The sequence below is a fragment of the Spea bombifrons genome, chromosome 1, assembly GCF_027358695.1.
Source record: "Spea bombifrons isolate aSpeBom1 chromosome 1, aSpeBom1.2.pri, whole genome shotgun sequence".
NCBI classification, from domain to species: domain Eukaryota; kingdom Metazoa; phylum Chordata; class Amphibia; order Anura; family Pelobatidae; genus Spea; species Spea bombifrons.
Genome location: NC_071087.1, coordinates 49,267,134 through 49,277,903, shown reverse-complemented (window position 1 = coordinate 49,277,903; position 10,770 = coordinate 49,267,134). Strand labels below are relative to the sequence as shown.

Sequence of the window (10,770 nt, the reverse complement as noted above, 5' to 3'; positions counted from 1 at the left end):
CTGCTTCTACAGACAGTTCAACTCATGTACTTTCGAGTTGAGCAGTAGCCACTCGTAAATATGCAATGTCAGCATACCTTAATAGCTAATGCTGAAAACAAGAAAGCCTGCGCTAAAAAATATGCATTTTACTTAAATGAAGCCTTGAATGTTGTTTCATTTAATGCATTTGGTTAAGTTCTTTTCTCTGTAGAAGAAATGTACCGCTCAACAAAGGTGGTCATCCCTGTAAGCAACGGAATGTCACATAACCAGACTAATTGATAAAAGAGCTCTATTTCTGGCTTTAGATATCCAACAATATGCAGCCTTTACCTTGCTCCTTAGCTGAGATACACTATATAGACAAAAGTATTGGGACACCTGACCATTCCACCAACATTTGGTTGCATTTTGTGTTAGTTAATTCAAAGACACAGCAACGTGAAAGTAGGTTTCTTGTATTTTATTTATTGAACCATGCAAAGCACTCATACAGTAGCAGTTTTTAATACACTTAGTTTACAGCACCAAAGGAAAATTATAAGTTGAACGTGTCTGGTGGTGTCAACTATAGGAATACTATAGCTTTTCGCTACATATCAGTGCACACATGTTTTACATAAAGGCATGGAGGCTACTAATGTACTAGTGATTTCTTATTGAGGACCTTTAACATGCTATATGGGTAACATAATTTCTTCATATCATTCATATCTCGAGCATGGAATCTGTCAGTGAAGTTTAGATGTACAAGGCAGATTTCACAAAAAGCTACACGTAGCTTTCATCAATCCATGTGGTATTAAAACACCAACACCGTTCGGATACTGCAAAAACAAAAGCAAAGAACAGCTGTCAGATATGTTGAATACCTTCCAAGTGTCCCTTTATGTCCCTGTTTTCTAGCAGTTGGCTAGGTATGAGAGTATCACAGTAATCTTTAGGCTTAAAACACACAACAAAGAAATGTGTTCCTATAAAGAAACTCTTTATAAAGTTATTTCACTATAATGTTCTTCTCAGTTTTGGAGGACAGGCTGGCCCAATTTTCCACTTTTGCTGGGAGTGGGAAGCAAGAGACTGGCTCAGGAAGGTATCAAGGCAATGGTCCCATTTGGCCTCTTCCCAACTGTAGTGTAACAAGGTGGCTAATAGGGTAAGGCCGGATGGTGGCTATGCCTACTGCCCTATGGACCTCTGGGACCAGCCGGTCACCTCCCTGCCTCTTGCCACAACCCCCAACACAGGTATCCTGGTTTGGATGCCTGAAAACCAAGGGGTATGCCATAATGTATGCTGAGGTCATAAATATTTTGTTACTTGGATTATGTATTATGTGGATAATTATCTATCAGTGTGGGGTTAAATATACCCACCTCTTCCCTTCACGCATGAGCTCAAATGCTTCATTAATTTGATCAAACGGTAGGGTGAAGGTAACCAGGGCATCCAGATCAAATTTCTTTGACAAGTAGTCAGACACCAGCTTGGGGACATTATCCTTGCTCTTCCAACCTATTAATAAAAGAGGACACAGAAATGAAAAGTATACTTGATGTCTTCATTGTTATCATCCTGTTGTATCACATTCTTTGAATCCTATTGAAATATGTAACCTGGAGACCACATTAAATATCAGATTTACTAACATGAAGCTGAAAGGGACCGTAATGAATGGAGGAAACCACCCTCTCAGCACAACCTCTCAGGTGGTACAGCACCATTGATATAAGTTTTTTAATGATGTCATACCACATCTGTAATAGAAATTATTCCATCTATAAGAGCTTCAATTTAATTTTACTTTTTTCAACATTTTCGTGATGAAATCTTACCTCCAAAGAATGTAGCTTTCAATGTGCGACCCATTATCAACTGGAATGGAGCAACAGGCACCCCCTCTTCTGCTAAAGACACTCCGACTATTGCACAGGTACCCCAGCCTACTGTAGTGCACTCCAAGGCAGCTTTCTATAAATGATATTAAAGAAGAGTCTTTATAAATAAAAAGGGACCAACATAATAATAAGTATTACCCTAAAACGCATTGTACTTTTGGGATAGTGACTTTTAAAAGTAGCTAGTTACTTTTTAAGATAATTGCAATTATTGTGTGCACAAGAAATTTATTTTACTTGAAATAGGGTTTGGCTCATGTTCTAAGTACTCTTAAGATATAATATAATCTTTCATTTTAGATACAGAAAGCAGAGTGAATTGAATGTACCCTTTCAAATTACAACCTGTACAACAACGTACCATAACTTCAATAATTCCAATGCACTCAATGGCGAAATCCACACCTCCGCCAGTCATTTCACTTATGACCTGTTGGATGGGCTTGTCATAGTCTTTAGGACTGATGCATTCAGTAGCTCCCAGCTCAAGTGCTTTTGGAAACTTGTCTTTGTTGATGTCAATTCCGATAATTCGAGTAGCTCCTGCTGCTTTGCATCCCATGACAGCAGAGAGTCCGACACCTCCCAAACCAAACACTGCACAGGTAGAACCAGGTTCAACCTACAGATAAAAGAAAGTGATGTTTCACCCTTTTCCCAACAATGTTACTGAACCAAGTGAAATACAGAGATGTATGACATGGTCAGGTGTACAAGGGTAAACAGGACATAATAAGCAGTGGATCGCTTAACAATGTGGACTTTACAGAAACAAGAGGACAGGAACTCCCTAAGTCTAGCTTGGAAACTCCGGGCGAAGGCTATTTCTCTGTTTCTCTGAGTCACAGTGCTCAATCTCCAGGTGGCAGGAGCGGTGTTTAGACACGTACACTCCCCACTTTATTCTCCTCCTACCACATACAAATTTAAGGTGTTTGGGGAAAGCTCCAGCCATGTGTGTGGCTCTCCCCACCTGTATGTGTGACAAACCCCTCCCCTTCATGTGAGTAGCCCCACCCACTAGAAAAGGGAGGTGTCCGAGTAACCTGAGCCTGGAAGTTCCAAGGTTTGTTCATAAGGCATGCGGCGTGAAAGACAAAAAAGTTGTTATTTTAACTCCCTAATTTCTCTCTAAATATGTGGTTTAAAAATTAAAAGTAATAATAAATTACAGGTATGTTGGCATGGATGCCTCCCTTCCCTCTTTATTGAAGCCAAGAGGGGTAGCATCAGGCGATGCTAGTTGCTGCACTGAGGGATGTGAATGCCCTCAATTGGGTGGGATGTGAGGGGATTCAGGTTGATAGGGCTAATCTCCTCCTTAGACACAGAGTTCTCAGGCTAATCCAGACTCAGATACCTCTGGTGTGATTCAAAGAGTTCCCAGGTATGTTTATGTCAAACCTTTCAGTCTATAAAGTTTTATATCATTATGGAAATTCAGGAGAACCTGTAGATGTATCATGCATGTTTCATGCATTAATTGTATCATTGTTGAGAATAAATTATATTAAAATAATAATCCACTTTTTATTTTATTGATATATTTATGGCGAGTTAAGGATGTTTTGCGTTAGCTTTAGAAAGATGTAATATGGTTATAGAATTGCACAGGCAGTGATTTAAATCCTTCTGCTTATAGGTACAGACATACAGTAGATGGCAACTTTACGTCTAGTTTATTTTACAAGAATCATATATATTGGAATTATTATATGTTGTCAGTCATTGTGTATAGTACTATGTTATTCCTCATCACAGGACAATGGGCATACATTGGAACTCTCAGGGTTTGACCCCGAGTCCCAGGGATTTTGCTCAAATCACAGGGTGAAGGGGCAAATATCAGGGTCAAATAGTCTGGAGCAGACTCATTGACACTGATGATATCTAAGACTTCTAATTAGTGCTTTTGATACCAGTATACCATGGTTGATAGCTTCATATCCTTGTTTGAATGCATGTTACCCAATTAAGTGTCTTTAATCATAAGTCAAGGTTTCCATGACGGTAGGTATTAGTGTTTGTCATTAGGCAAGTCATTTCATGAGTCGCTACATAGAATCTGAATGATGGGACATTACAAACTTAATATTTTAAGAGTCTTGAGGTCATCTCAGTTACCTTTGCAGTGTTTATAGCAGCACCATACCCAGTAGAGAATCCACAACCAATCAGACAGACTTTGTCCAGTGGAGCTGCATCATCAATTTTGGCAACAGAGGTTTCAGCACAGACGGTGTATTCAGAGAAGGTACTGGTGCCCATGAAGTGGTATAATTGCTTCCCCTTGCAGGTAAACCTGCTTGTATTGTCAGCCATGAAATCTTGATCAGAAATGGCAGTCTTAATTTTACTAACAAAGAGACAAAACAAATAAATATAAATACATTTGTGTATTTAGCATACATACATACATACAAAAAACACACGCTATAGGTAGTTTGAATAAATTAATTTACTTATGGCCTTCCTTTGCGGGACACGGCCAGGACTGCACACTGACATTGATGGGCGGTCCTGCTGACGTTGGTGGGCGGCCCCGCTGATATTGGTGGGCGTTCCCACTGACGTCGGGTGCGTTCCCCCTGACAGCAGTGGGAAACACCCCCATTTAAAGGAAAAAATGGGCAGGGAGTGGGGAGTGTCAAGACCCCGCTCCCATGACCCGGAGAACCGGAGGAGCAGTGCTCACTCGGCAATCTCCGGGTCAAACCCGGAGGGTTCCCAGGTATGTGCATTTCTCCATATAATTTCAAATGTATGCTTATCTCATGCATGAATACATTTCCCATTACTGTATCGAGCCAACAGACCAAGTAGTCACACTTGACTCACATCCCTCACATCCAGCCACTAACCTGCTGTCTTCACCTGCATCTCCTGAATCCATCCACTCCTCGCACAAGAAACATCCAATATATTAATCCACATCTGGATTTGTTACAACTCCCTACTAACTGGCCTCCCACCTTTTACCACTCCAATCTGCAACACTGCTGCTAGACTAATCTTCATTTGTTGCTGTTCCTCAACTGCTTCTTCACTGTGCCAACTGAATGACCAACAACCTCTACAGATCATCCTGACTCGATCAACTCATCCCCATCCTAGCAGTCTTCTCCTACTGTTTCACTTGCCTCAACTACCGACTAGATTATAAGCTCGCAAGAGCAGGGCCTCTTCTCCTTTTGTACCATTTTGTTATTGCACTACAGAATCTCCTGTATAAATATATGTAATGTAAAGTAATATATGTAATGTAAAGTAATGTACACAAATGTGCCAGCTTCTATGTTGATTATTGAACGCTGATCAATTCCTACTGCCTGTGTGCAGCTCCTCGCATCAAGAGTAAGTATCCATCAGCGGAGTAGACATGGAGAGAGAAAGCATATGGCGAGAACTGATCTGTGATATGGTAAGTGATATCGTTCTTTACTTTGCAGCTTAAGATAAAAACAATGTTTACTGTTATAGTGCTTTAAACAAAAAATCACTGTAATTCACATATCAGCCACTAGATGTTCCCACACACCATGAGAATGAACTCAAACTTTTCTAATGTCTGTGCCACCATTTATTAGCTTAACTTGTTTAACTGCAGGCAGTTTACATAGCACTCTGCAGTGTACAGGACCTCTAGGTCCTAGGAGCCCCAAGTGGATTATTTGATAACAAAACTAATATCTGCTACTAATGATGTCTGTATTTATTTATTACCAGTCCTGCAACTACTTTTTTTGTATAGTTTTTTTGCAAGCAGTGCTTTTTGCACTTAATTGCTTCCAGGATTTTGTTTTTATGTGTCCCAGGTGAAAGAATCAATCTTTTGATTGTTGTGTAAGAAGGTAGTCCAGTCAGTTATATAACATACGATCGGTGTAACATGACCTTTCCACATATGACACCAAGTCCCTGGCTGTAAGTTGGCAATGGTACCAGATAACAGAAAGGAAAAAAGTGTCAGAGGTCATCAGGAAAAATCAGTTGGACAATTATTTACTTAGACGCTGAAGTATAGTTATGCAGCACCACAGAAAAAGTGGAACAACTGCTATGTAACTGTTCTATGCACTATCGAACATACACTACCTGTTTAGCTTTTTTTTGTATTTACATTTTTTGGTGGCTTCAGATTGAGATCGTGTTTCAAGCAAGAGTACATCATACTTGACACGGCAGGTGAACTTGTGTGTTTTGGCCAATACAGTACTCAGTACATTTGCTTGTTAAATACTGCTAAATGTCATGTAGTTGCTGCCAGTAGTTTCAGTTGGCTTTGCTCACAGATGTTGTGTGCGCCTACTACCCAAAGCGTGCTGACGGACTATTAAGGGTCACATTTGGGCAGCCGTGCTTAAAGACTTTGTCAACCACGCTCAAAGAACTTGGCCTGGCCCAGGGAACAATAGCTTCCAGTTCCCCAAGGTCAGCCCACCCCTGATGTACCCAGTAGTTTGATCATTTTGAGGCTGGAGTTTGCTTACCTGATCTTTTGACAAAGGTTGGTTTTGGGACTCAAGCAAAATTTGCATTCACCACATTGAGGGATATAGAGAGGGATAACTTTGTCGCCTAAAAAACATAAGCAATGATGACATCTGTGCTTTGTGAAAAAGTACTTGCATTCTGAAGCTTATTGCGGTTATTTTTTTAATACACCTATTATTTGTAATGATATTCTGTTAGGAGTAATACGTCTGCTTGTAGTGGAGTAGCAAACAGAGGAGGGCTGGGGTTGAATGTAAAACAACATTTTACGTTTAAAAAGGATATTGGAGTCTATTCACTAAAGGGACAGCTGGCAGGAGAGGTGCGGTCCAATGTCTTAGTAAAACCTAAAATACTGTTTTGGTAATAAGTAGCACTGAAGAGGAAAACCATGATCTGTTTTTCTTTCTCCCCTTAAATTAAGCATTACTTAGAATAGAGTAGAGTAATAGGTTTTCTCTGCCTTACCTGGTTTAAATTTGGTGACTCCTGGTCCAACACTTTCCACAATGCCAGCTCCTTCATGGCCAAGGATTACAGGGAACAAACCTTCTTTAAAGTGGGTGCTCACGGCATGAGCATCAGTACGGCAGACGCCTGTGGCCACAATCTAAAAACAATGTAATGGACAATGTAATGTAAAGTGTTAAAGATCTCGGAGGACCAGAATCTGAAGCTAACTTGTGTTTCGTGTACAATAATACCGTATGTTTCTAATTAGTAGATGGAATATAATCTTGGCCTGCAACATTTTATTGCCTTTGGTTATGGCTGACCTTGTTGGCTTACTGTGTGAAACACTATACATTCAATAAAATGTGAATAATAGTTGCCACTTTCACTTATCACTATCAGTTCTGTACCACTGGTGCCCCTAGGCACAAATTTAATGTGTACCTCATATTAGAAAATTGATTTAGCACATTATGGGATATGGCAGAGCATGAAAATAATGGGCATGTGCACAACTGCATACTGGCATCTTTCACTTAGCTTCCATGAACTTTAGAAATCTGTCCTTGTGTCCTATTTTGGTAGGTATTCTATTATCATATACATAAACTCCTAAGGCCCTCTTGATAGAACACATTTCTGAAACATTTTTTGGGGACAGCCAGAGCTTGATTCTAGATTACAAATGTTTGTGATCCAACCACAAATAGAAACCGGTAGGTGGCTTGACAGACTATTGTATCATATGTCTCTCTGCCTTAGCTTTGGTTTATTTTGTTTTGCCTATGATTTACAAACGTAACTTGTGTTACTTGATAGTGATATTGTTCTGACATTTAACGTTTCTAGAAGTTCTTAGGAGTGATTTTTGTTCACCTTTATGCGGACTTCATGATCCCTTGGTGGTGCAACTTCTATCTCTTCCACTGAGAAAGGTTTGCCAGCTTCCCAGGCAACTGCTGCCTTGCATTTGATAACCTGACAAGTGAACACAAACAGGTCATAAATAACAGGGTTTCAGACTTGAATCAGCAGCATGCAAAATATTTTGGTCTGACAGTTTTAATGATTTTTAAACTAGCAACCAGTAAATATGATGTGTGGTTATATTTATTGTGGAAATATTTATTGAAAAGTATGCAAGCATTCAACGTAATCAGTTGATACTTGGCATGTGATACACACATTCTGACGAAGGGTGCAGCTGCTTCAAATTCCTCTTAGTATAAAACAGTATTAATCACAGATCCTTAAAGCACATTCACAGTAGTTGTAATCCTGAACATGTAACTTCTTATGGCTGTTCACAATATGTTTATGGTAGAATATAAGGGATCTAAAAAAATAAATGCATATACAGTCATGTGAAAAAGAAAGTATACCCTCTTTGAATATCAAGACATAATAACAATCATCTGTTCTAAAAAAGGTCTAGAAATCAGGTAAATACAACTCAGATGAACAACTTGACATGACATACTACACAGTGTCATGACAAAAAAAATAAAGCCAAAATGTAGAAGCCATGTGTGAAGTTATCGTTTTCTGCATGACTTTATCAGTCTCTCACATCATTAAGGAGGAATTTTGGCCCACTCTACTTTACAAAATTGGTTCAGTTCATTGAGGTTTGCGGGGATTTGTTTATACAAAGCTCGAAAAAATAACCGTTCTTTTCATTAGTTGCAGCCATTCACTTTTGCAGGTTTGGATACAATAATGTATAGATCAAAATTCATTGCAAGAAACATCCCACCTGGATCTATAACATGTAGCATTGTGCTGCATAGCCATTAGCACTTTCGCTTTCAACACTACTCCGATAACATAGATAGGATTTAGGTCAGCAACATCAAAGTAAATAAATCTCAAGGTAATGCATGTGATATGGGGACTTTATTTACCTCATTTTTATCAACCTTGGTGGGGACTCGACACCCGGTAGGTGAACGACGCTTTTTTGCACCCAACAATGATGCTTAGTCATAGGCCATATGTATGCATTGGAATAATGTTTTTAGGAGCCCGATTCAGGGCATATGAACCAGGAAATAAGTTATTACTTATTTTAAGTAGTATGTGATGCCAGGTCTCATATGTTGGTCAAGTTCTCTGTCAGTTCTCTGTCAACACCAGGGCTGGGCAAAAAAATAAGACAGTGGGAAATACCCAAATGTGTTTCCAACAGATCCATGCTCACACACACACATACACATGCATGCTCAAACACTCATACATACACATTCATGCTGACAGACACATACATGCTCACACACAAAAACTTATACACCGTAACTCTAAGGTACATACAGTCATACATACTCCCTGATAAGAGGTATCTGGGACCCCCCCACACCTCAGTACTCCACTGATCCTGATTCATGTTTGAATTGGGTAAACTGAGAAATGTGTATTAATATTGTTATTTATTCTTAAAATATGAGTTGCCTATTATTTTGACAGTGTTTGAAAAAAAATATTTAAAAAAACTACTGCAGAACTAGAAATGTACCGTTCAGAAATGGAATTTTCTTAAAATCATATATTTTTTCTTTCTTTTTATTCCTAGTGCTGTTTGACGCAGTTTGTGCCTGGTAGAAAAAAAACACTATTGCAAATGTTTCTGCCTGTACCACCCCCACCTGATTTTGCATATACTGAGCAATTTACATACTGTAATTCCTGCGACTTTGTACTGTTTATATTCAAAGTGTCTGCACTGTTTCTGAACTCCGCAGTTCTGTTATGCAGAGCCAAGCCCATCATTGAAATAGCAGTATTGAGCTACTATGCAGAACTGAGAGACTACTGAAAGCTGTAAACATCATTTTCACCTCCTGCCCCAGTATATATATATAGATATATATATATATATATATATATAAACACACACACACTCGTTAGGAGAGTTAGGAAGGAATCCAAACAATGTATGTATGGGGTGCAAAATTGTGTATATGAAATATATATATATATATATATATATATATACAGATTGTATTTGTAGATACAGAATTTCATTTCAATGACAGTTTCAATCCCATAATTTCTAGAAAGTGTGGGACCAGAAGATTGATTGAAGTTATAAGAAATAGAATGTAAACAATTAAAATAAAACAAAAAAAAACAAATGGTCTACAGGATAGTGTTCTTACTTTCCCAGCTGTGCTCATAGTGACTTCTCTGCTTTCTCAGAGGGGTAGGGAGATGTGCAGACTTCTTCTTCAAGTGCACATCCAAACAGCCCTCTGATATGGGTTAAATATCCTGCTGTTTATCCAACCCATATCCATCCCTCTATAACCTATCCCGCCCACTCCCTATCTACTTGTCGCAGTTATTATAAAAGCAATGAGACTTTATATATATATTAAACCGGGATTGTTAAACAACTAACCCCACGGCCACTTAAACTGCTAGCTGTATACAGGATACCTAATAGCTTTTTACAACTTCGCGTGGTCATTTAAAACCAATTCACCATATGTCCTCTACGTTCAATTCCAATAACAAGGCAAGGATTTATAAATGTAAGCACGTTAATGTATAACCTTAAATGCCAGTTACACACATTTTTTTTCTTGATGGGAGAGGTTCTGTTGAAAAAAACATACTATCTTCGCCAGATTATTTTGAGTATCATTACTGATATACCAGCACATATAGTCACTGTGAAACTATGGTCCTATCTCTCCTTTTTTGGCAGGGAAATGCTTTGCACTTGCGTTTGGCTGGCGTTCATCGAAAGCAAGTACAATAACTCCAGAGACCAGGGCTGTACAAGGGGGCCTCTAATAAGGTTAACAACTGAATTACTGTTCCACAGTATTCATTTAATAGAGGTGGGTATTAGAGCCCTGCACAGGCTTAATCCCGCTCAATTTCTGACCATTACCATCCGCTCCTGCAACGTGTGTGTCCAATCCTGCCGCTCCCGCAACTT

At 39.1% G+C, this 10,770-nt stretch overlaps 1 protein-coding gene across 1 annotated transcript; it reads right to left on the bottom strand.

The window, feature by feature from the left end:
* Window positions 1-430: 430 nt before the first annotated feature.
* On the bottom strand, window positions 431-10,138 carry LOC128486990 (all-trans-retinol dehydrogenase [NAD(+)] ADH4-like). The gene is made up of 9 exons (XM_053461568.1): window positions 9,983-10,138; window positions 7,704-7,805; window positions 6,843-6,984; window positions 6,371-6,458; window positions 4,005-4,236; window positions 2,242-2,502; window positions 1,818-1,953; window positions 1,359-1,497; window positions 431-809 (listed from the first exon to the last, which is right to left on the bottom strand). Exons 1-9 carry the CDS (start codon window positions 9,998-10,000, stop codon window positions 785-787), a joined length of 1,143 nt encoding a protein of 380 aa, XP_053317543.1. The 5' UTR covers window positions 10,001-10,138; the 3' UTR covers window positions 431-784.
* Window positions 10,139-10,770: the final 632 nt, after the last annotated feature.

What these genes read in the sequence shown, in the direction of transcription:
- LOC128486990 (XM_053461568.1), bottom strand. An exon ending in AGTCACCAAATTTAAACCAG is followed by an intron (nt 6,459 to 6,842) that starts GTAAGGCAGAGA and finishes TATGTTTTTTAG; the next exon opens with GCGACAAAGTTATCCCTCTC. An exon ending in CTCATGCGTGAAGGGAAGAG is followed by an intron (nt 810 to 1,358) that starts GTGGGTATATTT and finishes TTGTTTTTGCAG; the next exon opens with TATCCGAACGGTGTTGGTGT.